Below are 27,934 nucleotides of genomic sequence, written 5' to 3' on the forward strand. Positions count from 1 at the left end.
TCAGACTGAATTATCAAGAAGAACGCATCCAGCGCGAGCTTACTCACAAAATGTTCTTTTATTTGATCATTTTCAATTCATTTACGGTAGCAAAAACAAATTCTATGATTGCGTTGCGCACACATTGTGTCTTAGGAAAGATCCTCATCATGTGCGCTCTTGAGAAAACACTTTATGAAACAAAAAAACATAAAACCTTATTGAAAATATAAAGACTGGAATGGACATAATAGAACGGTTATATGTTATATATCATGTATATACGACCAAAAACGTCAAATATGCAATATTGCTTGAGGAAGTTGCAGCCTTAGTTTTGACAACAATATATTTTATTAACTAGGAAAATGTACCGTTTAAATCAGGTCTAAACAGAAACTTGAACTGCATTTTTGCTACCTTATGAGACAGATAGTTTACTAGCAAGGGTACTGCTCAAGTGTAAGTGAGGTAAATCTCTGGTCATGGTCCAACAAGGCAGCAGGCATATTATTTCATTCCTATTGTTAATTTTCCTTTCTAAGACGAGCATGTTCCTTTGGCCACTTCATGTGGTGTTTATATATCCCAACTCTTTCGTTATGTTTGTGTGGATAGTATCATGGATTTAAACGAACGTAATAACTGTGCTTATTCAGTGGGCTTTTATGTATCACAATAGCAGGGCTAAAAGGGATTACCAAATTGCAGTTTTGAAATTCTTCATCCACAAACTGATCGACTATTCAAATATTTAAACAAATTGTTCATGAATGAAATTGGAAGTGGAAATGTGCCAAAGAACAGAAAACAGCACAATGCAACTAATTGGTCTTCAACACATGAATCCCATAACTGGAATTGGGCATACGCTTGCCCTAAACAAAATGTGTTATAGTTAAGTGAAATTGGACATCACACCAAATTCTAAACCAAATAAATGAACCAAAATTTACAGAAAAAAACATATTATACAACATGCAATTACTTGTGTCTGTTCATGTTGTTATGTCACACTACTGTCTCGGATTATAGTGAAGGTTGGCGGCTGTTAAAACGATTAAAACCGCTGTATTTTTATGCACCTGTTCTTATTTAGACGCCTCTTGTTCAGTGGTTGTTGTTTTTTGGTGTGATTCATAGGTGTTTCTCGTTTCACGAGTCGACCATTGGATTTCTTGTTCTTAACACTAGACATTTTGGGCCCCTTATAGCTTGACGTTCGGTGTAGCCAAAGCTATTGCGTATTAAAGGCCGTACTTTGACATATAAATTAAAACTTATTATACATCCGAACGGCTTACAAAACAAAACTGACCTGAGAACATTCTTTAAAAGCGATGTATTTGTAAAGTCATGAATGTATGGGTATTTAATTCAATCTGTTTTGCATAATTTGGTAAAATGTACATGTATGATTGTTTTTTCTTTCTTTTTGTTTTTGTTTATAGATATCAACCAAATTTATCAATGATCAATTTAAGAATAAAACCCTGACCTCTTGGAATGAATGAGAACACATAACCTTTAGACGGTTGTTTACTCATTCAGTTATCATAAGAGAGATATCGATATTTTGTTTGTTACTCAGAAATCTGTAACTTGAGCGATTTTATTTTTTTTGCCTGAAGTGTATACCAATGCGATTGTGTACTGATAGTCATATATATATAAAACGAAGATGTAGTATGATTGTCAATCAGACATCCCTCCACAACAAGAGACCACAATGACACAGAAATTAACAACTATGGTTCACCGTACTTGGTTTTTTATGGTGGTTGTGGGACATTTTGGTATGTATTGCTATTTCTTTATTCAATTGTCATCGATTGATATATATAACTTTTTTTTTATTATTATCATTTATGTATGAAATCAGATTAAAATGTCAATTATGGCTAATACTTAGATTCCAATTTAAAATCATTCATTATGGATATATTTGAAAAACATTATCATTACATGTATGATATGACGTCATAGCAGATAAAACTTTTAAACAAACAAATGGATCACTACGCGAGTCATCAGATATAAACAATAACTGACTCGGATCCAAAAGAATTTTTGTATAATGATTTAAAATAGCCTCATCATGGCCTGTGGCTACTCCTATAACTTCAATATCAGATTTGTTTAAATTTAGTATTTGGTCTTTTATATCAGCGGAATAATCGGAAGTTAAGGAGGAAAACATCATAACTATTTTCCTAGAAGACATTCGTCCACCATTTGAATTCGAAAAGGCATCAACGCCTACAAATTGAAGAGTATGGCTTAGATTCGATTCGACAGATACTTTGTCTATGTCAACATTATTGGCATCACCGATAAGTTTGTCTACGTTGTTCAACCACGATAATTTGAAAATATAATCAGCATGATCTGAGTATGCTATCATGCCTACTCGTTTGTTAGACCTATCGTTATTTAAAACTTTTAGAAATTTCTCGATGGCTTTATGTCGGTACTGGAACACGATATTTGACTGGTTCTTTTGGACATCTAAAAGTATAATGATGTCCGCCTCTGTGTTACGTACGCACACTAAATAAACAAAAATAAGTTGCATTAATTTGTCAATGACAATAAAGGAAATTGCATTCATCAGTACGTACAAATGTATATAGTGTTAAATATTATTGTGTAAAATTTTTACAGTGTCACAAATGTAATAGATTTTTTTGATTGACATGCAGTATATTCTGTTCTCATTTCATTACACAGAAAGATAAACGGTCTTTTTGAAATACCATGGAAATAAATCTGGTAAAAAAAATTGTAAAAAGTATAAATAATTTAATTATAGAAAGTGTGAGTGGCGTTCACTTTAAGAACATTAAGATCATTAAGATCATGAAACAAACAGTAAACGTGTGATGTCACAGATTTTTGCATGATTTTGAATACAGCTTGTAAATTTTAACTTTAACTTATAATCAACAATATAATCCATTTAAAACGAGCCTGGTTTATACGATGTAGGACGTTACGTTGATACGTAAATTTCTAAATATCCACTAACGAATATTTTTGGTATAAAATTATGTTTGCTCAATTATTTCACTTGAGATCGATATCTGCAAACAAAAGATTGGCGGGGCTTCAGCTTGCTATCTTTTGATCTTAATTACAATGCCTGAGCAACATTCATAAAACAAAGCAAGCAAGCCAACCAATCCCTCAAACTACAACCATGAGGTAAAAAGGTTTTACAGCCGATTTCAATGAGTATATAGCTAAAGGTAACATAATTGGTTAGCTTTGTTGTCCGTAGGACTAGGCTTCTTTAAAAGGAGGGTAGTATATCTTACCTAACAATGACTTCCCGGTTCAGCAAGCAAGCAAGCTAACCAAAGATACTACCTTTAGCTACATACTCATAGAAATCGGCTGTAAATATTCATCAACATTACATCATGTAGATAATAGTTTACCTGTACAACTAACATCTATGCTGTCTTGTATTAGCTGATTGTATATATCATCTAGGTGAATATGGTTAAATGCATAATATTCACTATATGCAATGTTGAGTATCTCCTCGTGTGATACTGCATTCCCAATACCTACTGAGAAAATTTTTATTCTTTTCTCTCTCATTTTCTTTGCTTCTGTCATTGTTTTCATTCTATCAGATGACAAACCATCATAAATTAGAATGATGTATTTATAAACAGAAATACGAGATCCAGACGTCTTGTCATAAAATATCTACAATTAAAAATGCTTAAATGTAGACAGATACTAAAAATGATAGATACAAATTCCAGATGTTTTAGAAAGATAAAAATAATTGCAGAAAATATCAGCTATTTTCACAACACAATGTTTAATATATTCTTAGTATAAGGTAAACTGCAGTCGACACACTAAACGAAAAATATACATATTGATATTTACACTAAAATTCAAATATAATTACTACAAAGCAAGACATTCCAAAGAACTGCATATGATTATATAAAGTTGCTAGTTATTTGTAAACGAAACAAAAAATTCAAGGCAATGTACCAATACTAAGAAACATTCATTTCTTAATTTGGCGTATAAATATTCGCATACGCTTAGACTCGGTAATTCGGTTTTCATACATATATATCTGGATTTCGCGCCTTTTCTCTTGTCGAGAAAATACATTGATCAGACCTTCATGTGCACGTATATTTTGCATTCATGATATGTTATTGAATAGTGTTATCTCTTTTTCTGATTGAACATTTTTATATTTGTAGATTTCCTTCCTTCATTCGGAGATTTGGAGACCATGATATACATGACCAGAAATGTCCCAATTTATTTATATTAAACTGATCACTACAATTTCTCATCTCACATTGCTTTTTGTTTTATTTACGTATTAAGAGAATCTTTATGTTCGTATGAGTATATTGAAGAAAAACATAAAAAGATCACGTCATTGCTCATTAAAATCAATTTCATTCCAAGGTTATAATATCAAACAATAGGTGTATAAAAGTCAGATTAAATATTATATTAATGATGCGCTATGTTATTAAATATATTGCAAAGAGGAATAATACAACACATGATGTTGCTGTTTACTTTATATGCATTTTCAATTATACATATAACTTTTATTATCTTTGGTTTCTGTGTTCTCCAGATTTGAATGTTAACTCTTATTTCCGACGCAAAATAGTTGTCTCATTGGCATTCATACTGCATATACTTTTCATATACCAAAATATTTAGACAAATAATGTCAGAAATTGGTATGTTATATTCTTTTATCTTGACTTTTTATAATAATTGTTCAATGAATACAAATCGTTTCTCTGTTATGAACTTCTTTACGTATTCTCTATATCCTTATTCTGGGAAGCTTCCATTTTATACAAGATCCTGACATGAATATGACAGTTGTTATCCATTCGTTTGATGTGTTTGAACTTTCGATTTTGCACTTTGATTATGGACTTTCCGTTTTGAATTTTCCTCGGAGTTCAGTATTTTTGTGATTTTACTTTTTATTTATCAAAGTCACTAAATTTGACTAATGTTCGTTCTTATGTTGTATTGTTATACCACTGTCCCAGGTTAGGAGAGGGTTGGGATCCCGCTAACATGTTTAACCCCGCCACATTATGTATGTATGTGCCTGTCCCAAGTCAGGAGCCTGTAATTCAGGGGTTGTCGTTTGTTTATGTGATACTTATTTGTTTTTCGTTAATTTTTTATACATAAATAAGGCCGTTAGTTTTCTCGTTTGAAGTCATTTCGGGGCCTTTTATAGCTGACTCTGCGGTATGGGCTTTGCTCATTGTTGAAGGCGGTATGGTGACCTATAGTTGTTAATTTCTGTGTCATTTTGGTCTCTTGTGGATAGTTGTCTCATTGACAATCATACCACATCTTCTTTTTTATAATAGAATTAGGAAGAACATGATTGGTAAAAAGCTTTTTTTTTCAGCATACAAAAGACAATAAAAAGAAATGTACGGGAATTAAGACGAAATTTTAGTTTTGAAGTTCTAAAGCAATATTTGAATAACAGCATTCCGTTCAGGGGACAACTTTTCGGAAAATTTATTTAACTTGGCGTTGATCTCAATTCTACGGAAGCCGATAAGGGCCATTCAAAAAAAAATAACTATTGTCGTAATTTCGACATAACATGTCGTTATACACTGGTTCTCCGTTAAAGCGCCCATTTTATGACGTTATTTTGTCCCACCGTTACAAAGCAAACCTAACGACTTCAAGTAATATACCCGTAGCTTGTTATACGTATATCTAAGAATTTTTGGATTTCTTTATTATCTATATCTTTGATTTATATAAAGTTTAGTATGGTTTTCACAACGATAGTGATCGTATCGGCCGTCCATAATGTTTTCTTCCTAAACCTGAAATTTCCGAAGATGGATAAAAGACCAAGCAAGACAAAATATTTAGTACAACACAGAGTGTGATATAAGTAAAATTTGATCATAAGGTTATTATAAATAGTTTTATTTATTACAATGGTCATTTATTTCAAATTACATCAGTCTGAAAAACTAAACAAAGTTGAAAACTGCAGAGATTTGTTAAGCATGCAATCTCCGTGGAATGGTCAAATCTTAACAAACACCAATTTTGTAAATAAACTCCACATCCAACAGATCGATAACGGTGTCAACATTAAATTTTAGAACAACTTTTATCTTCAGATACTCATATTATGGTTCATAAATGACGAAATCGTCGAAATGTAACCTCCGTGGAATGTACTCTCCGTTGACGTTTTGGTAAATGGTGCTTTCTATCACGTCCGCACTTTTTATCGAGTATGGCATGCCAAATTAACATATTAGATATTTATAACGGATGGTGGATATTTCACTTAAATATCAATAATATATTGTTATCAGAAGACATACGAAGACACCATGTACCAATTTTAATAATCAATTGTTAGAGTGTAACAGAGTTGCTTATTTCTTAAATCTAGAAGCAGAAGAAAAAACGGACGTTTGTATAGCAAGTAAATAATGTAAACCCGTTATCAATATTCAAGATATGAAACTTCTATGAATTATATAAATTTGATATCAAATTCAACAAGATTTAACAATTATGCAACTGCAAGTAGCCATACAAATTGCTCTTCCTTATGAGTGTTTTCGTATTGAACAAGGAGGGAAGCTTTTAATTATACCACAGCCCGGTCGAATTTTGCTTTTTCCACCGGCCCACCGTGGGCAGCCTACCCTAGCTATAATCTCATTTTTGTAAAAATAGTGATTAAAAATATTTCATCAGGGCCTTTTATAGCTGTGCTTATTGTTGAAGGCCGTACGGTGACCTATAGTTGTTAATGTCTGTGTCATTTTGGTCAGTTGTCTCATTGGCAATAATACTACACCTTCTTTTTCATATTATCTGCTTTTTTCAATTGACTGTACTTGCCAGTCTTTTGATTAAGCAAAAGAAATTGCATGCCCACTCCTATGGATGGACAGAGGGGGCAAGCTAGAAAGTTTGACCACCCGGCGCCCACCACTCCCACTGTAAACGGTTGGACAAAGCAAAATCCACCTGAGCTGTAGTGTACTTTCTTTCATTATTAAAATGAAATTACGACGTCGGCCTAAAGGGCATTATATATATTATTAACCTTGTACAACATTCTTTTCGAAAATAGACACAGTAAAATAGATTAAACAAAACTACCCGTTACAATGATACACTGTATATATATATATTACGGTCTGTTTTAGGTGAGGGAATCTACATTTCTGAACGCTGTAATTCTCTAGTCAGTGAGAAATATATGATTTTTTCTGTAAAGTTCTTATGTTCAGTTCCTGCATTTGAAAACTTCTGTATAGTACGATAAGATTTTGACAAGATATATTGTCTTGCCTGTATCAATAACACACGTATGACGACACTACTCCATGTAACCCCCTTTTTATTCAGTCGCTGTACTGCTTAATTGATATCATGTATCAATTAGAATTAAAATCAAACTTGGAGGGGAAAAAACACCAAGTATTTCATTTTTTCAAAATAAGTTGGAAAGCTTAGATAATATACAAAAGTAAAGATGACATGAGATATATTTGATCATATTTTCCTTGTGATCTGAGGTACTAGTAATGTGGAGCTGAACGTTCAGAGACAGTACCGGTAGTTAACCGACATGAAAGATATCTGAAATCGGAGAGTATAAAAATTTGATCATCAAAAGTAGATTTTATCCTTGATTACTTATCTGTCCAACCAACACAATATAGAAAGAAACAGTGCTTATCAATCAATTGTTTCGGGAGAATATTAAAATTTATCTAAGATTTTTTGGTACTAAAAAAAAATATTATACCCCCAAAAAATCGAAGACAATGTCAACCGTCCTCAAGCATCAGTATGAAACTGAGGACGCAAGAATTATGACAATGTTTTGATTTTGCAAACCCTTACAATTCCAATCAATTGTCAATTAATATGTTTTAGAATTATAAAGATACCTAAGGTTTCACCTCAATCAATCAATGTTACAATCGACTATTTTTGTCACAGTCCTTTCAGTAATATAGCTCATCAACTCATTCATTTCTTTGACATCCTTATATTTCAAATACTCGTCGCTGACGTAAATGATGAAGATAAATTAAAAAAAAACGCTTCGGACGCATGAAATTTATATCTTTTTCTTCACCAACTATTGCAGATCTTTTTGTTGCTTATGCTTATCGTGGTCTGACATCTGTCACAAACTATTTTTTCAAAGTGTGTAAAACTATAAAAATAATTGTTGACACAATGCAGGAGGAGGATGAAAGGTTAAATTTGCCTGCAATAGGAGACGAAATGATACGTTAACTCATGCAAGATCGGGAGTTTAGCGAAAAACACCGATGCTTATGAATGTATGAAATATGCATCGTAATTTCATTTGAACAGTTGCGTTTACTACCAATTTGAAAGTTAAACATTTCATCCGGAATGATCTACTAGAATATTGTCAATAATAATTATTAATATGCAGAAGACGCAAAGTTTCATTATTCTTCAAATCATTTATCCCTTTTATTTTTCATTTTACCTTTTTTCAATTTTCATTTTTTTTTTACCTTTCAACCAAATAATGTTATTTTCTATTCTTAAATTAATTGCCTTTTTTCTTTATTTTTTTTTTAGGGGTGGGGGTGGGGGTGGGAGGGGATGTTGTCTTTATTTTTTTAATTGTAAACCATCTCATATATCTTGAATTATTTCAAATAACTATCTGATATTCAAGCGGAATAGGATGCATAATTCTACTAGCATAAGAGGATCTACTAGGAGAAGCTGTTTATTTGGTCGTTTATGGTTGTCTTAAAATTAAAGTCAGTGTGATTTTAATAGACTACAGCAAACCAACAAAGAGGATGAAAAATAATCCATGAAAATGATTTTATATTTCATATTTTGCTGGATTATTTTTTGTCGTTTCTCTCTCATCGTTGTTTTTTTGTATATTTATATTGAACCTTTTCAATTATTTATCATGCACCGACAACGCATGCAAGATCTTATAAATTTTCTAAATGTTCTTCTCCCGGTCATCAATCTACATGAAATATTTGCCACTGTGCGTTCAGACAACCTATATCAATAAATCTTATATCCTATATTTGTAAATTGCAGTATTATAAAAACTGTAAACATAATCAAATAAGTGATTCGTTTAAACTTTGGTCAGATATTGTCAGTTACATAGTGATGTAGTGACCTACATGTAATACCATATATATGGGGTCAGTAAATTCCATAATGGAGTTTGAGCCAAAATAAAACCTCATATGGAATTTACTGACCCTGTATATATCGTATTAGGTCACTAACACACTATGTAACGAATTAAGTCTATAATACCGACTATCTTGATTTGTTAAATGTATACTGGAGTTGTCTCATTTGCAATCATACCATATCTTCTTATTATTATATTAGAGTGTTCAATTTTAAGGACATACTCCCATTGGTCTGCACAAAAAACTAATAGACACTTCTCGTCTCTCTCCTTATTTTTTTCAAATTTCCGACACATTGAACGTATCAAAGATACAAGATTTGAGTTTCGGCTTCGAAAGAAATTTTCAAAACAGTACCAGACCAAAGCAAGGGATTCAAGCGTTGTGCATTTTGAAATTGAAACAGTTTAAAGGGACGGATTGTGCCTGATGTTCATATGATGAAATCATAATCTTTCAGTCAGTTTAATTGAAGTCTGGAGCTGGCATGTCAGTTAACTGCTAGTAGTCTGTTGTTATTTATGTATTATTGTCATTTTTCGTTTACTTTTCTACATTGGCTAGAGGTATAGGGGGAGGGTTGAGATCTCACAAATATGTTTAACCCCGCCGCATTTTTGCGCCTGTCCCAAGTCAGGAGCCTCTGGCCTTTGTTAGTTTTGTATTATTTTAATTTTGGTTTCTTGTGTACAATTTGGAAATTAGTATGGCGTTCATTATCACTGAACTAGTATATATTTGTTTAGGGGCCAGTTGAAGGACGCCTCCGGGTGCGGGAATTTCTCGCTACATTGAAGACCTGTTGGTGACCTTCTGCTGTTGTTTTTTTCTATGGTCGGGTTGTTGTCTATTTGGCACATTCCCCATTTCCATTCTCAATTTTAAAAGTTATATATTTGTTTACAGTATAAGTATGACCACATCAGTGATAAGTCATGGTAACACAGATTGGTAAATAAGATTATGATGAAAAGGAGGAGGATTCATTGGCGAATTACATACATATTCGGGTTGAAAGCATGTTAATACGATATCAATATTGATCCTGCTTTGTACAGGTCTGACATCCTGACTGGATTGTTTAGCATACTAGTTCACACGGAAAAAGCATAAAGGCAGATTTATAACCTTAATTTGTGTTGAAGAGATAAAACAGACTTATATAATAATGCAGACATGACTGAATATTATGCTTAATTTAAACTAACAAGGAAAACGAGAAACAAGAAATAAAAGTTTACGTGAAATAATAAAAAAAAATTTGTTAAGCATTTTGGTATTGAAAATCACGACGTCAAAGCAAATAAAATGACGTTAAATATATGTTTTTTTAATTTTCTTTCATCTAAACTGTCTCGATCATTACAAATCAACGGTAAAATATTACATGCTGAAATTTATAGGGTGGGTAGAATACACTATGAGGATGTTCCATGTTTTTATAAACAAGTTTTGATGAAATTTATATTTTCTCATTTTTTACTCTGACGTTGGGCGCTTTAACGGAGAACCAGTGTATAACGACATGCTATGTCGTAATTACGACATAAAAATTTGTTTTTGAATGGCCCTTATCGGCTTCCGTACAATTCTTCTTTTTATTATTTTTCTTTTGACATGTTCATTTTAATTTTGTTTTCTTTGAAGCATTTTAATGACAATTGTTTGTATTTCGTGTTTTTTGCCTTTGATCATATTGTTGTTTCTTCATTAAATAAAGGTTTCGTATTACATCATGTATCTTCTTCCTTTACATTTATCAAATTCTATTTCACAGTTTCCATAGATATACTTAATAGTAGGCTAGTCGGCTATTACTGGGAAACACAAACCCCACAAAACAATTCGAAGGTAATATCTGGTTCTCTGGAATAAACTCATCATAGATACCAGGATTGGAAGTTTATATTTACACCAGACTCGCGTTTCGTTTACAAAAGACTCATCAGTGACGCTCGAATCATAAAATGTTAAAAAGGCCAAATAAAGTACGAAGTTGAAGCGCATTTAGTACTAAACATTCCTAAAGTGTAAGCAGATCCTGCTCCACATGTGACAGTTTATTTTATTGTTACATGATTCTTACCTCGTCTGCTTTTTGTAAAGCTTTACCAGTATATGTTGGTCCATTTGTATTGTTTATGTCATCAAATCCAGATGTTATCGATCGTATATCTGTATATTGTACAAAGTTAAAGACAAGCGTTGGATTATAGCTGTATTTCATCAAAGCTATTTGGAAATCTTTCGGCCCTATTGGAAGCTTCGAGACAATGTTCGTCATAATATCGATAGTTCTATTCAGACAGCCTACTATACTGGCAGATGTATCTATCATGAAAAGAATATCAGCTGGCCCAGGTCGACAGTCTTTCACAAAAACAAATCAGAAATTTACATCTTTAAGTAATGTATTACGAATACTACACTAAACATGTTATTTGCTTTACGTGGCATTTATTTCATGGATGTCGAGGACGAAAAACCATTAACCCTTAATAAAATATGTAGATCCGTCAAGGCTGTCCGACGGAAACATGGTCATGACATTTTAACTGCCACTTCGAATAAGGGTAGTTTTGGGAAAGGAGAGGACAGTTAAATCTTGCAAAATCAACTACAGACCCCTGAAAGAAATTTTGAATAGCCTGTAAAGATGCAAAGAGCATGAATTTTTCTACATACTTTACATCTCATTTAACCCCATCAGACCGGACTCGGAAATGAATATACATTATATGCCTAGTAGCACAAAGGTGGCATCACTTTTGGTGGATAATACAGCTGCTTTAAAGAAGACCAGTATAAATATATGTCTAAACCCAAGTCTACCCTGGTATAAAATATCAATTCATAAGCGTATAAAGTGGCTTAATTTATTTCCCTTTTCTAAACCCATTCTACTTTGAGGAAAAAACGAACTTTATATAAAAAGGCATTTTATCTGACCCAGGAATGAATTTTACAATATTCTTATCCCGCTCATGCACCTTTCAATTTAAGTATGGTGATGAATAATTTATAGTTAATTTCACAATTTTAAACATCAAGAAAGTATCAATATGTTAGACTCCGGACATAAGATAATTTGAATATAAAAGAATGATAGAGAACTGCCTTACACCTCTCTTTCATATTTCAATTTCACCATAATCTGTCAAAGAATTCAATTCTGAACCTTTATTTTAATCTATCGAACAAGTTACTTTTAAGAGGGGAACATCTCATGACTGTAATCACCCGTTAACAGGCAGACAAAAGTTATCATTAAAAAATTGATATAAGTTATCTGCATAATCTTAACATTGTTTAAAACAATATTTATACCTGGTTTACAAAGATTCCACTGTATCCTATGTACACCGTCACAGTACAAATTATCGACACTGGTTTCATTACTGCATGTTGTATTATTATCATTTGAATCACAAGGTTTACCTTTAAAAATGTTTAAACGAATCATTTCTGAATAATACAATGACATTATTTTAACAACTTTCTTTCGGCAATACTTTTGTTTTATTCTTGTGTTTATGTCTTTTCATGCACATCTGTAGCCAAGATCAAAATTGAGAATCCCGGTGTCGCGTTTGTGAAATGTACCAAAGAATTTCACTCAAACAGGCGCTAGGGGCCGTCTGAAACTATTAGTGAAGTGGAATCCGTACATATTACCCTTCCAGATACTTTTATCTTCAAAACTTGCTTCTTTGCAATTTTTTTGCGTAATGCATTCTCATAGACAAGCTGTTTGTAAATACAATCTGATAAATTATTTGCTTGTCATCGATCTGTGTTTTCTTTGTTGCCTTTTTTCCGTTTATCCTCTTGTATAACGCAACCCTTTATCTTATTTTTTATTCCCTTCTATAATTTTTATATTGACTGTTTTGACATTAGGTAAAGATCGTGTTTTTGATGATTTAACGCCTGATTTTCTCACTGCTTTTCAGTGTGTTCTGGGTTTTTAATTGCGTGAGTTTTCCTGTTCCTGTTTGAAAAGAAATTGGCAAACAATAACATTTCTCTCGTGCCTAAATCAACTTGTCTTTGTTACTGTATTTTTATCAGAAAAACCTACATTTTTGACATATCACTGGGAGTTTGACTGTGTTATCATTGCAAGATAAATCATTCCAGGTTGAGTCCTTGTATACTTGACCGCAATTTTCAACATTCTTGTTGTTAGGTTCATCTGTAAAAATACACAAATGAAGTATATCGAAATATTTGTCTCGTTTTTATGTACATTTTCATTGATATATTGTAAATTCTTCCGAATTGTTTGTATTTATTAAAAGTAGTTCCCTTTCAAATCCTCTTACGTATTAATGTTTATTTGCTCTGTGTTTTTCTAGATGCATATCTAAGTCAATCTTAAAAAAATATGTTTTTTAGTTGGACCCCTAAAGTAAACGTACTTTACTTTAGGGGTCCCACAACCTATATGCAATCCACTACTACATAAACAATCAACACAACAGTTTATAATAAAACAACAACACAACGCATTTAAATTGCACTGTATATTGTGAGACCCTCCTCCATTTTATATAGTAATGTTGGATGTGCAAACAATGAAACCAAATAAAGTGGATAAATTCATCAAAGATACAAGGATTAAAATTTTGTATTTGCACCAGACGCGCATTTCGTCTACAAAAGACTCATCAAGGATGCTCGAATCGAAAAAAGATAAAAAGGCCAAATACAGTACTATTCGAAATTGAAGAACATATCTAACATTGCTGAATTGTTGGACAATTCATGCAAGCAATTGGTTAGTAAATTATGTAAGATTGTTTTTCTGGTGCGATCCTTTTTTGCTAACATCACGCTTTAGTTGTGTGCTTCAAAACACAGATACAGCGTAATAGAATCTGGCAACAAATTTACTCTAACAATTACTTGCGTCTTCTTTGATTGACATTGAAGTGAAAACTTTTAATTTATTTTGATGACCTTTTAGTGACTTTCAAATGAAGGACGAAATTATAAGCCCTGCCACTTTCTCTTTATTTTATCAATTTTCATTGTTTCATTGTGTTAAGTAATCTTGTATCTTGAACAGAAAGAACATCTTTCTATTTTTATTATAAACTTTACTGGGATTGTTTTTCGTGAGGACGTCTGTAGGAAGATTCTTTGTGTTTTAAGTGTAAGCTTATTATATTTCGCTTATTTTTTTATTGTTTCTGTATGTTACAATTAGATTGTCTGATAAGTTAGTACTATATTTCTTAGATTTCCCTTTAAGATATAAATAACAGTTTGTTGAATTAACTCCGCTACTGTTTTAGTCATTACACAGATCTAGCGTGAAATGCATCTTCTAAATATTTAGTGTTGAAAAAAAGACTTTGAGATGAAAACCAGCTATGGGAGTGCGATCTTTTGAGTACGTGTAATGAATATGTGTCATGTAAACACTATCATGTTTAACAGAAGTTGTGGTCAAGACATTATTCTATTTTTCATTGTAAGTTTCTTAGAAATACTGAGCTTGATTCAACGCCAATGAATAACACCCACATTGTGTTTTTGAGTAACTATCTCAACATAATATATATTGCATCTTCTTTTAATTTGAGTGTTTAGCAGTATCTTCCGTCCGACACCAAGAATGTTTGACGAAAACCTATCACTTGAAGAACATATGTTAAGCATAATGCTTTCAGATAAACCACTAATATCCATAATTGTACCCTGTGTGATAACTACAACAGGATATTAAAGTGATGCCACTAAAAACTGTTACAAATGCCTTAAAATATAAGCATTGTTATGTAATCAACATACACGTGACAGTCCCAACAAAGACAAATATGTGTATGAAGTACGTACTCTTTGCCCACTGCCAATCAGTTTTATTGACGGGAGATCCATCTGACCATATCCAGTTTGCTTCTGTACATTTATCGTTTATACCAATCCAACTATTTTCGATACCATTCCTTCAATATAAAAAAAAAAATCTCTAGTGATTTTGATTCAAGTTAGCAATACTTGAAATTGCTGTTCATGTCCAGCAATACTGGTATGTAAATGTTGTACTGTTTGCCTCGCTTCAATGACGAATTCGAACACCTTTTTCATGGAACACGTATCGCGAAAATGATTTTTATGTATACCAGCTTATCGTTTTCCTTTGAAAAATATGTCTGGAAATAATTTATCCAAGATACCAGGCTTCTAATTTGGTACGCCAGACGCGCGATTCGTATTAAAAGACATATCAGTGACTTTTGCATTAAAACAATAGTTGTATAGTAAAATAACAAACGAACATGGAGAGCATTTAGAACCCAAAATTCCAATAGGTTTTACAAAAATTTGAAGTCTGGAGCTGGCATGTCAGTTAACTGCTAGTAGACTGATGTTATTTATGTATTATTGTCATTTTGTTTATTTTCTTTGGTTACATCTTCTGACATCAGACTCAGACTTCTCTTGAACTGAATTTTAATGTGCGTATTGTAATGCGTTTACTTTTCTGCATTGGCTAGAGGTATAGGGGGAGGGTAGAGATCTCACAAACATGTTTAACCCCGCCGCATTTTTGCGCCTTTCCCAAGTCAGGAGCCTCTGACCTTTGTTAGTCTTGTATTATTTTAACTTTTGGTTTCTTGTGTACAATTTGGAGTTTAGTATGGCGTTCATTATCTCTGAACTAGCATATATATTTGTTTAGGGGCAAGCTGAAGGACGCCTTCGGGTGCGGGAATTTCTCGCTGCATTGAAGACCTGTTGGTGACCTTCTGCTGTTGTCTGCTCTATGGTCGGGTTGTTGTCTCTTTGACACTTCCCTATTTCCATTTTCAATTTTATTAGTTATTTTTGGCTATGGTAGGACATTAGAAATAATTCGAACAGTTCAACCCTTTGTAAACAGAAAGTTTACAAAACTTACCGTATCAATGAACAACAAAAGTGGTGACTTTTGAATGGTGATACCATAGGCAACACAACGTCCAACAGCAGCGGCATCGAACACGTTGTTGTCAAAACTGATAAAAGACCATAGCCTTTATTTGTAATGCATACACAATATCAGAATGGTAACTTTGTGTTTGTGATGCATACACAATATCAGAAATGCAACTTTGTTTTTATGATGCATACAATATATCAGAAATGTTACTTTGTGTGTGTGATGCATTAAAAGTTGCATAATACAACCAAGAAAAAGTTTCGTAAATGAAATTCAATTTACCTTTTTAAAAAAGCTATGGTCCATCTATTCATATGTGCAGTCGGAGAAAATAAAATAGCGTCCTCCTTCTCACACATCACAACAGCGTTCTCCCAAGTTTTTTTGATTACATTTTGGTGATTTTTAAGAAGTAAGTATAATGTTCCATTATGTTCTTCCCAGGCCCCTGCAACTGTATATTACATTAACATTTTTTATTTTATTTAATTCAAACAGAGTAATTCCGTCGGTTTTTTATTTGTCTTTTTTCATCAATAACTGTCGAATTATGTACATTGTTTATAATAAAAGAAAGAAAAATTGACTACGGTCAATTGAGAACCCAGCCTACGGTTTGGACACATGTTACTATAGACGATCGTATATTGAAATATCACAGTTTACAGTATAATACAAATAAAGTATAAATTAGCGATAAACTAAAAATTATAATATGTTATGACAAAAAAGGGATTTTGTATTACTAATGTTATAACAACTATTTTTTTTAAAGTATACTCTGTACTATTTTTGCCAGATAAAAACCATCAAAATATTTACGTACATTCAAACTGACGCCTGGTGTTCAAATTTAATATACAACCCTGGACTGGGTAGCACAAGCTTTTTTTTAAAGTTCAACAACTGTTAAATTGTAGCTGTGAAAAATCAATAATTAAATTAAACAGATTTGTTATGCTCAAATTTCAAACACCGTTTTAATGAACTTGAAGTATTTGTAACCTATTACAACTGTTATCTTTGGTTATTGTTCACAGTCAAAAGTTAAAGGTTGCACTTTGTAAATACAGCTGTTTCTCAAAACACACCTCTTTTGGGGAGTAATTAAATATTCATAGAAAATTGATTTTGTTTACATACTGGTTCCCAGTTATGCTCTCTGTGTTCCATATCGCAGAGACAGAACTTGGGAATGTTACCAGTAAATAAACACGTGCATATTGTTTACATTGAAATCTGTGGTAACCTTTCATTCGAGGTAGGGGTAGTTAAGAAAATTAGTGTAAGTTTAAACTCTGAGAAGTTCAGGGCATATAAACGTTGAAAATATGCCGCACAGCCCTATATTTTGACCTTTGAAAAAAATTGTGGTGCATATGAACTTTCAATTCTAGGATAAGATTTTTTTCAAAACTTCATAGTAAAAGTGGTACAGTTTTAGCCGTAAAAGGAGTTCCTATGGGAAATTGCATTGTCAATATTTACAGAAATGCAACCTAAATGATTATCGCAGTACACACCACTCATTTGTAATAAAGCACAACATCGCTTTATATTGAAAACACGTGTTGTTCTTATCAAAATAGCAAATTTAAGTACAAGTTTGGTATTACCTCCCATAGCAAAAAATGCCAGGATACTGGTAATCATGACACTGTAATCAATAGACTTTTTCATATCTGCTTGTCTCTTCAAGACAAAAATGTAGACGATAACACATCCAAATCTGCTCTTTTGTATCACATTTTATGTATGAAAAAAAGAATAAACTTAAAAATTAAGATCATTCCCTAAACTTCGAACTTAACATGTAATTGATACTCATAATAACTAAAAGATACACCATACTGACTTTCTGTATTACCTGGAGAACAGCATAAGACACAGTTTAGATCAGAATATGAAGCTGTCTGCTGTCTTATAGAAGGTTCTCCTATTCGTGTTTGCTATTTTGCAATTAATTAAAGCCGGTTTCTGAATATCATAGATGCATTCAATTTGTTTTGCCTAGTAATTAATGAAACATTAGATTTGGTATCAACTTCAGGAAATACGGTTAGCTTTCGGCATAGATCCATAGATAGTGTGTAGCTTATGTCATGATTTATTACATTCATCTCTATCAATTAGAATTCGCAGCTGAGAAATATGCATATTTTATAAAAATCTTTGTTTTTGCTTTTTGAATGTTATATTTTGAATTGAGAAAAAAAAAACCAGTTGAATAAAAATTGCTCCAATTAATATATGTGTGTACAAAAAGGATATAGTCAATGAGTTTCAATAACTAAATAAACTTACACTACTGATTGTTGTATCAAACATCAATCTTAAAGTCTCACAAAAATATAATATACCGTTTCCATTGTTTAATTTTTCTCTCACTGATAACGAAAGTACAAAATTTAGATAAATTCCTAACGTAAAATAAACAATCGATTAGTAGTTTAGAGACACACGCACAAAATCGATAAAGAACAAACAATATATCAACGTTTAACATAGCTTTCTTTAAATACACGGAACATTCCTTCAATGTTGAGTTTTTGTTTCTTATAACTGATACTGTCGGTTTAAATATTTCATATAATCAATGTACTTCGATTGACAAAAACTATCGGGTGATTATGAGCTAAGGTTAGCAATAATATATAAACGAAACATCAAATAAATGTATTTGTGATTGTAATACGTCAATACAATAGAAACAACTGTGTTAACTCCCAGTACGTGTTTATCAAATTGAATGTTGATGCAAAATATAATTCTTTATTTTTTTTTAAATTTCCCTCCAATTTGCTCAGAACTAAGTCAGAGTTTTAAAAATATGGGATTTGTATGTATTTCTTGTTATCTAAATCATACACTTTAATATAAACTTAAGAAGATAAGGTATGATTGATTTCTTATGAGAAAACTATCCATCCAAATCCATATGAAGCGGATATAAGCATTCATAGGCAACCATACAGCCTTCATCAATATGAAAAACTCATAACCTTTAGTCTGCTACAAAAAGCCCGGACATGGAAAATAAAAAAAACCGAAGAAATCTTATATATATAACAATTTTTTTACGAAAATCATGTATGACAGCCATGAACCATGAATGAACATGTGTATGAACTACACAATTGCAGTCTATTGACTTAAATAATATGATGGGGTTAAACATATTAAAATTATGAGTGCTCAATTCTTCCACATAACCTGGGATATTGATGTTACTGCACAAAATAAAAACAAACTATAAAAATCAATTGAAAATGGTAACCCCTCAGATCTATACAAAGCATAAAAAGACATTTCTACACTTAGGTCCGTATGCTCCACAGAGAAACAAACTGAGTTATCTTGATGCTATATTTCGTTAAATAATCCAAAGTTCTCTAAATATACTACCGAAATTTACCTTAAGTAACTTACTTTAACTAATTAACATAAACGACAGTAGTTGTCTTTTACTAGATGTAGACATTACAATTTCTAAAGGGAAACTCCATTTGGTTGTACCATCAAATCGTCCTTTTTTTTTAATATATTTTGACCATTTGATATATTTTGTAATGCTTTTTGTTATTAAATGTTAACTTATTTAATGTTATATCTCGTCTCTCTATTTTTAGTATGTGCCAGCTTTAATAATTGTTAGGTATGACTATATATTTTCACTTCAGTTCTCGTACTTTGATCATTTCCGTTTTTCATTTATACTGTTTACCTTACAACAAAATTATTTTCATTTACCTGTGTATATTATTCTATTTGGCGGCATTTTGTTCAAGGTTATGGTTGGTTTTTAAAAAAATTATAACATCTAACCCATTATTTAATTGATTTGTATATACATTGAGTCATAGATATACATTTATTGGTTCAGTGTATATTCACTTATGTTTATATGTTTTTGATTGACGTAAGCCATTTCAATGATTGACTTAAGCCATTTTAATTGATATTTTATAGTGTTTTTTTTTCTTCTACATTTTGATGTTACATTATTGTTTCAGATAAGGGTGAAGGTTGGTACCTATTAACACATTTAAAACCGCTGCGTTTGTTTGCATCTGTCCAAAGTCAGGACTTTGATGTTCAGTAGTTGGCGTTTGTTGATATGGTTCATATTTGTTCATATTTGTTCACGTTTTTTGTTTTTATATAGATTAGACCGTTGGTTTTCTACATGGTTTACTTTTACGTATTGTGGCTTGGATTGAGAGTTGTCTCATTGGCGCTCATACCACATCTTCTATATCTTTGTAACACAGACAAAACGTGACAGGGTGATTATACATTCATAACAAAAGTGACAGAATTTACATATCTAAGAGTACTCGCAGTTTATCATACCTAGTTCAAACCAAATAACTATACTAATTAAAGAAATCCTGTATAAGCCAGCAGTACAGTGCTGTCACCATTTGCCAAAACTTCAAATCATGAACTTTTTATATTCTACAATTTAGTAGTCAGTGAGCATCCTCACAGTTGCACGAAACTATTTTTATTATTCCCTTTATCACATTGACCATGTTGACTTTAAAGTCTAAATTATCTTGGATATTTCAAAAGATTTTGTTGATGTTTAGTGGTACACAAACAGGTACGTCTACTGTAAGCAACAGTGAAAATACGCCCATGCTCCTATTATATATCAAAAAGATTAATCAAAAGAAGCTTTAAACAAGGGTTCTGTTGTTATCCTAAGTCATTAGCTTGCATGATCCTATGACATTATATTTGTACAATAAGTGACATATTTTGTCCGTATTTTCCTCAATTCTTCCAAATTTTGAGTTCCTTATCGTTCTCAACTTCGCACTATATTTTGCTTTTTTTTTCGATCAGCACTTATAAGCATGATAAGCATTGTGTACACGAGTACACGAAACACGTATCTGGTATATAGAATATTTCTTCTAGCATTAGAGAGTTCATTTATAACATTTGCAGATACAATGAAATGTCCATGTGTTATTGTGATAAGCAATTTTTGTTTCTTTTATGTACAAATGCGAAGACATGACGAATGCTAGCAATATGAATATTTGGGTGCTTTAACGAAAGTCCCAGAAAAGATCTTGAATGAGGTAGTGGTGTATGTATTTGTAATGGGCATTTGCTAGATATACTTACTAAAATTGTGATGAGATGATTGAAGCTGTTTATTTTATAATATTTATGTACATTTCGACAATAAATTTTATCGACAAGTTATATGTATTCCTTTAGGCACCAATTACGTCACTTTATTAGAAAACTTGTTTGTGTACTGTTAGGACTCACAGTTTATGACCAAACTCAGTGAAAACCGGTCTAAATTACATTTAATTTATCACTTAAAAAACAGTAACCGTTATATTGATGATATTTTGTCGTTAAGTAATCAATAATTTTCTAAATTTACTGCTGAAATTTACCCAAAGGAACTTACTTGAAATGATTCAAATATAAAAAATGATATTTGTCCTCGATTTTGATATTTCAGTGTTTAGTGGGAAACGCTACACTAATTTACAACAAAATTGTCGATTTTTCGTTCCTGATTATTATTTTCCTTTATATGAAAGGTGATGCTCATTAAGCACCATCGTACAGTGTTTTTTTATATCTCAACTCGTTCGCTATGGCCGTGTATGGTGTGACGCTTTGGATTTCATTAGACGTAATCTATGTAAACAATTAAGTAAGACATTTGTTTCCCACAAATAAGTTATAACCCTTACTAAATTCTTCCATTGGCATAATAATTTGGTTTTGAAGTTTGGTTGTACATGTAGAAAACTTATTTGAAACGTGATAACACATCCTGATTTTTACGGAGATAATGTTTACCAAGTCCGGAAATTGAGTTACGACCTGGGTAAATATCGATGTTTGAATTAATTTATTTTAAAATGTTACGCATTCAACACGGAAATTATATCTTTGGCTGTTATTTTTATTGATATTGATATTGATTTTGTTATTAGAAAATTAACAACAAACTAAATATTATTTTTATAAACAAATGTAATTCATGTCTCTACAATATCTTGGGTACCTTATCTTGTCATTGCACAGGGTCGAGTTTTTCTCTGACTTTTTATGATGTTTTTATCCACATTTCATTGGATATTGGATTTGTACTGATTGATATTTTAGTCTAAGATACACGATTTGTTTTATTAGTTCTTTCAACTAGCTACCAGTAACTGCGAGTACTCTCAGATTCATACTGGTTGTCTTTTTTTGTGGAGATGTTTGAGTACCCGTTCAAGTCCACTCTGTGTTCTTGTTAGATGTATTTTGAATTCTATTTGTATTCATCGGTTGTATTAAGCCTTTTTCAACTGATTGTTTTAGTTTGTTCCTATGTTGTACTGTTACATAACTGTCCCAGATTCGTTGAGGGTTTGGCGCCAAAAAACAAGTTTAACCCCAACACATTGTGTATGTGCTTGTCTCAAGTCAGTAGTCTGTAATTCAATGGTTGTCGTTTGTTGTTGTGTAACATATTTGTTTTTCGGTTACTTTTTTGTACATAAATTAAGCCGTTATTTTTTATTGTTTGAATTGATTTACAGTTGTCAGCTTTGGGACTTTCATAGCTGACTATACGGTAAGCTCATTGTAGAAGGCCGTACGGAGTCTTGTAATTGTTTATTTCTGTGTCATTTTGTATTTAATGGAGAGTTGTCTTATTGAAAATCATACCACATATGTTTTTTCTATAAACATTATTTTAGGTATTACTAAGATCATAAATTATGTAAATGGATACAGTTTCAATTAATTTTCTGTGACGACACAAAGAACATTGTTAGATAGAAAATATTTATGATTCAGAATACAGGCCTGGACAAATATTCTATTTACCCATGAATCTCTTTCATATTTGACAGTAGTGCTTGTAGTGTATGGTTTCAGACCATGAAGGGAACGTTCCGTGATATATTGCGTTATTAGTCTTATTTTCCTTATTATATGGTTATAATTGAATTGAAATTTGGATTGTCTTATTATGAAATCTTTGGCATGTGCACTCAGATTTATTTTAAAATCTCATAAATCAGTTAACATTTTTAAAATAATTGTATTCTTCTTTAACACAAACAAATGTTTACGTATCTTTATCCGTAAATTATTTTACGACAAATTGTCAACAATCCCTCAATATGATGAATGAAGAAATAGTTGCACTTTTATCCAACATTGTTCAATACATACATAAGTTTATAATCTGTTTTCTGTAAAAAAAAAAATTATCCACTTGAAAATGCCAACAATATCATGAATATGTTAGTATCTTTTATTCATATTTATCATATTATTATTTTTTTAAACATTCGGATACTCAAATTTAATGAAAACAACTCATCCAGAGTAATTTGCGAATACATTTGCATTGATTTTATGAAGAGAAGAAATATTGAACTTTCAAACAATTTGTAAAATTGAAGTAAAACTTTTATGATCTCGTATACCTGTTATTGTTCCGTATCAACAGTATGTAAAAATTTACTCTGGGCTTTGTATCACAGTCGATTCTTTGGATTCAGCCAAGGTTTAACAATTAGTAACGTCGATTTAATGATTTGAAGATTTTGGTACTCTATACCTAGATTGAGTAGGGATTGGTTTGGTATACAATATGTGTCAATGATAAGTATACGTCAATGACATTACTTCTTTTTATAATGATTTACTCAAAATCAAGGCTTTATTTAACTTTTCTTGGCCAGAGCTTTCTATAATCCACAACTTAATAACTATGTACTGAGCCACTATTTTTTGTGGACATCGCTTACTCTTTACTTTTTGATTCAGCCAAGGTTTAACAATTAGTAACGTCGATTTAATGATTTGAAGATTTTGGTACTCTATACCTAGATTGAGTAGGGATTGGTTTGGTATACAATATGTGTCAATGATAAGTATACGTCAATGACATTACTTCTTTTTATAATGATTTACTCAAAATCAAGGCTTTATTTAACTTTTCTTGGCCAGAGCTTTCTATAATCCACAACTTAATAACTATGTACTGAGCCACTATTTTTTGTGGACATCGCTTACTCTTTACTTTTTGGTCTAATCCATTGCTTTACTTGCAACCAATGCTTCAACTTGTAGAAATACTTTACCTTCTAGAAATGCTTCCCGGTGAAAAAATGCTACACCTAGCGTAGTAGCCAATGCATTTTCTAGAAACCAATGGCTACAACAGCTATACTTATTTATACAAGTGGTTCTGTTTTCAGGAACACTGTTTATAACATCAACAAAGATAGATCTGCAGTAATATGTATGTAAAATTTGAAGAAATTGGAAACTCAAAAAAAAAGAAACAATGCATGTAAGAATTTTTTTTTTTTTATTAAGAACCAAATTATAATATAAAACTATTCGAATTCTGTATTTTTGTACAGTTTCTTATTGTAGGATCATAAAAGCACCAGGGGAAAACCAGAATATTTAAATTCAGTTTCCTATATTTTTTAGGATCACTGTATTTGTCAAAGTTGAAACATGATACATTTTATAAATATACATAAGTGTGTCTTTTTTTCTCTTCGTTGTAATCATTGATTTAATTGTACTCAAATAATTGTAATAATTTTGTAATCATTGTACCAAATTTAACTTGTGATTATTCTGCCTGTAATGGGCGTCTTTAATTGACAATAAAATATAAAATATATTTGATTTGTATTCAATTAACATTTTCCTTGGACAAAAAGTTTGAGATGACTAACACATAAATATTCAATGGAAAACAACCAAAAAGACTTGTCAACAGAATAGATAAGATCATCTAGTCTATCTTATACCTGAGGAATCATACACTTGTAAAATTTCGCCAGTATATCCTTTAGAATAAGAAAGGACAAGGTACGATAAGGCCCATTTTTGGTCCCCCCCCCTATTTTCTCATTTTTCAAATTCTGTTTTTGAAAGTTACTTATCACGTTTCAATATTCCCTTAAGTTTGAAGTTTGTTTGGATGAACTTCAAACCCATTAATTTCAGAAAATGGGTGAAGTCAGGGGGTAAAAGGGCACCAAAAACGCCAAAAGAAGGACAAATTACGATTATTGGTCATTGTTTCTTAAAATTTATTAGGACGCGCCTACGTAACCCGGAGAAAAATACGGCGATTTAGACATCAAAAACAGTGCTAATGACATTGGAATAACAAATTCCCAGGGTCATGTTAGTGCAGGCACTTACAAACTAAAAATTCATTGTACGAAACACCTGCAAAGTGAATAATAATTGCAATATTTGAATAATAACAGAAAGTTTACCCCCCTCACCTCACCCAGTTGCTAAAATTAGTGGTTTTGAAGTTTATCCAAACAAACTTCCAGCATCTGGGAATATTTTAACATATAATAATAAGTTGCTTTCCAAAACAGAATTTGAAAAATGGTAAAAAAGAGGGTCCAAAAACGGGCCTTATCACTCCGTGTTCTTTAGAAAAAAAGCAGACACGGCTTCTTCTGTATCATTTTGGATTCGAATTTAAAGTAAGCAGCCGACCTCTCAGCACCAAAATCAATGACAAACGAGAGGATTTAAATTTTGAAATTTTCAATTTCCTCCGCTATATACAAATATACCAACTTCACCTGCATATGGGATTTACATCTCCCAACTCATTCGGTATCAAAAGTGCTAGCAGCTGCTACTCAGACTTTGTAAAACGTCACAAGTGTCTGAACAGAAAGGTGACGAACCAGGTGTATGTCAGAGAACGTCTGGTACTTTTTCTAAGGTTGTTCATCGGAAAATACCAAGATCTTGTTAAAAAATATTCCATTTCAACTTCACAAATGATACAAGATGGTTCTTGAAGTATAGACTTTGGGTACGGAAGGTGTTTTTTTTTTAATTAAGATAACATCAATTACCAATACGTTCAATAGTTCTTAATCGTAACCATGTGTACACGAAATCATCCCAAATTAAGCAAATTACAATAGTTTAAAACAATACACTCCTTCTAACTACGCACTAGAAATTTTTAAAAAAATCATTAAAACATAAATATCATATCTACCATGTATACAGATGATTTGTTTTATAACAGAAAACAGAACTTCTCTCCCTTGGAAGTTCAGTAGGAAGTAACCTTCTCATTTATTTGTAGTGTGAAGTATTATTTGATTTTAAAAAGCGACAGGGACCTTATTCCAACTTCAAAACATATAAAGCACAAATGTCTGTTCTACATTGCAAACTTTGTAGCAAGTTCTTTTAATTTATCATCTTCCTTAACCTGTAATGATGTAAATTAATCCAGGAAAATACATTAAACACAGGTAAAACCTATTCATGAATGTTTCATTGGCCTTTATGTACATTTATTTCAAATATATAAAAAAAATAGATGTGGTATGATTGCCAATGAGACAACTGTCCACAAGAGACCACAATGACACAGAAATTAACAACTATAGGTCACCGTACGGCCTCAACAATGAGCAAAACCCATACCGCATAGTCAGCTATAAAAGGCCCCGAAATGACAATGTAAAACAATTCAAACGAGAAAACTAACGGCCTTATTTTTATTAAAAATTAGTTATCTTATATGGACACATACGATACAATAATGATGTGTTTATCAATATGCCTATACATTTTGTTGAAACTGGCTATTTAAACATCACAATATTGTCAGGTCTCTCTAACTTGGCCTTGGCAGAATGATAGGAAATCGCCCCTTAGATCGTCGCCAGGATATATGGTCATGGCAGTTCCGAATATGTATGGATGATGATCTAAAAAGTATTTAAAATAATTAACGAAATGGAGACGGAGGTCATGACCACAGCCAAACAATTATAACAGTGTTGTAATGCCAATTGATAGCATTGAGAATGGAAATGGGGAATGTGTCAAATACAAATGTAAAGAGCCGAAAACAGCCTAAAGCCGCAAATTGGTCTCCAAGACAGCAAGAAAATCCAGGACCCGGAGTCGGGCTTTATTTTGCCCAAAAACTAAAATGTGTACTAGTTCGTTGAAAATGGACGTGTCGATTGTAAACTCCTAAATAAATAAAAACACTAAAATATAAACAGTTTAGAAATGAAGATGTGAACAGTTTTCAAGATATTTTACACTATATATTATAAAGGGAGCGGGGCATGTAATCGAGGGATTAAAACTGTGATGAACTAGAAATGTCTCATCACGGTAGTTAAGACTATCAATGGTGTACGATCTGAACCATAGATAGTTATTGATTTACTTTATAGGGGCCCTTTTAGAAGAATGGTCTGAAGGTGCACACATAAGATCCATTGATAAGGGTTTGGCATTTCAAGCAAGAGTATACTGTTTATTCAGAAGTGTAAGTATTGTTTTTATAATTACAAAAAAATGCTAAGGTAGGAGAATGAAAAATATAAACATATATTGTTAACTCATTATCTGTTTGCAGCATTACATGGCATTGCAATTATCAAAATAATGTTGGTTTTTTTTTTCAATATTCGCTAACATAAATGCACAAGTTAGTTTCCAAATTGACTGTTTATGATTTTTTAGTGGAAATATGAAACTCAATTATTTGACCTTTAAGGTTAAAGTCAAGATGAGTGATCATCTTCCATGGAACCCAACACATTGACTTGAGGTGCTGAACCCATATCCGAAATATCAAAAGGTAAAAAGGTCGTTTTCCTCTTTAGGTCAAATGTCAAACGACAGCAAGAATAACAGAGCCTATAGGAATACCAGCAACCTGTCGAGAAACTTCATTTCAGAAATGAAATTATAT

At 32.0% G+C, this 27,934-nt stretch overlaps 1 protein-coding gene across 3 annotated transcripts; it reads right to left on the reverse strand.

The window, feature by feature from the left end:
- Positions 1-1,811: 1,811 nt before the first annotated feature.
- Positions 1,812-18,593, reverse strand: LOC143075726 (collagen alpha-5(VI) chain-like). 3 transcript variants are annotated; one of them, XM_076251283.1, is made up of 9 exons: positions 18,463-18,593; positions 17,775-17,892; positions 16,441-16,612; positions 15,072-15,181; positions 13,309-13,422; positions 12,555-12,665; positions 11,314-11,558; positions 3,420-3,696; positions 1,812-2,529 (listed from the first exon to the last, which is right to left on the reverse strand). In XM_076251283.1, the coding sequence occupies exons 1-9, from the start codon at positions 18,484-18,486 to the stop codon at positions 1,913-1,915; spliced, it is 1,788 nt and encodes a 595-aa protein (XP_076107398.1). In that variant the 5' UTR covers positions 18,487-18,593; the 3' UTR covers positions 1,812-1,912. The 3 variants fall into 3 exon arrangements, with proteins under 3 accessions (XP_076107398.1, XP_076107400.1, XP_076107397.1); XM_076251285.1 differs by having other exon boundaries at positions 11,314-11,597; positions 17,775-17,887; positions 18,463-18,589; XM_076251282.1 differs by having other exon boundaries at positions 11,314-11,597; positions 18,463-18,589.
- Positions 18,594-27,934: the final 9,341 nt, after the last annotated feature.

Source organism: Mytilus galloprovincialis, chromosome 5, assembly GCF_965363235.1.
Source record: "Mytilus galloprovincialis chromosome 5, xbMytGall1.hap1.1, whole genome shotgun sequence".
NCBI lineage: Eukaryota > Metazoa > Mollusca > Bivalvia > Mytilida > Mytilidae > Mytilus > Mytilus galloprovincialis.

Excerpts from the sequence above, each read along its gene's own strand:
- LOC143075726 (XM_076251282.1), bottom strand. The coding sequence starts at position 18,486 with ATGTTTGATACAACAATCAGTAGT. Across the intron at positions 17,893-18,462 it reads TTGATACAACAATCAGTAGT|AGCAGATTTGGATGTGTTAT; the intron begins GTAAGTTTATTT and ends GTGATACAAAAG. Across the intron at positions 2,530-3,419 it reads CATAGATGTTAGTTGTACAG|TGTGCGTACGTAACACAGAG; the intron begins GTAAACTATTAT and ends TTGTTTATTTAG.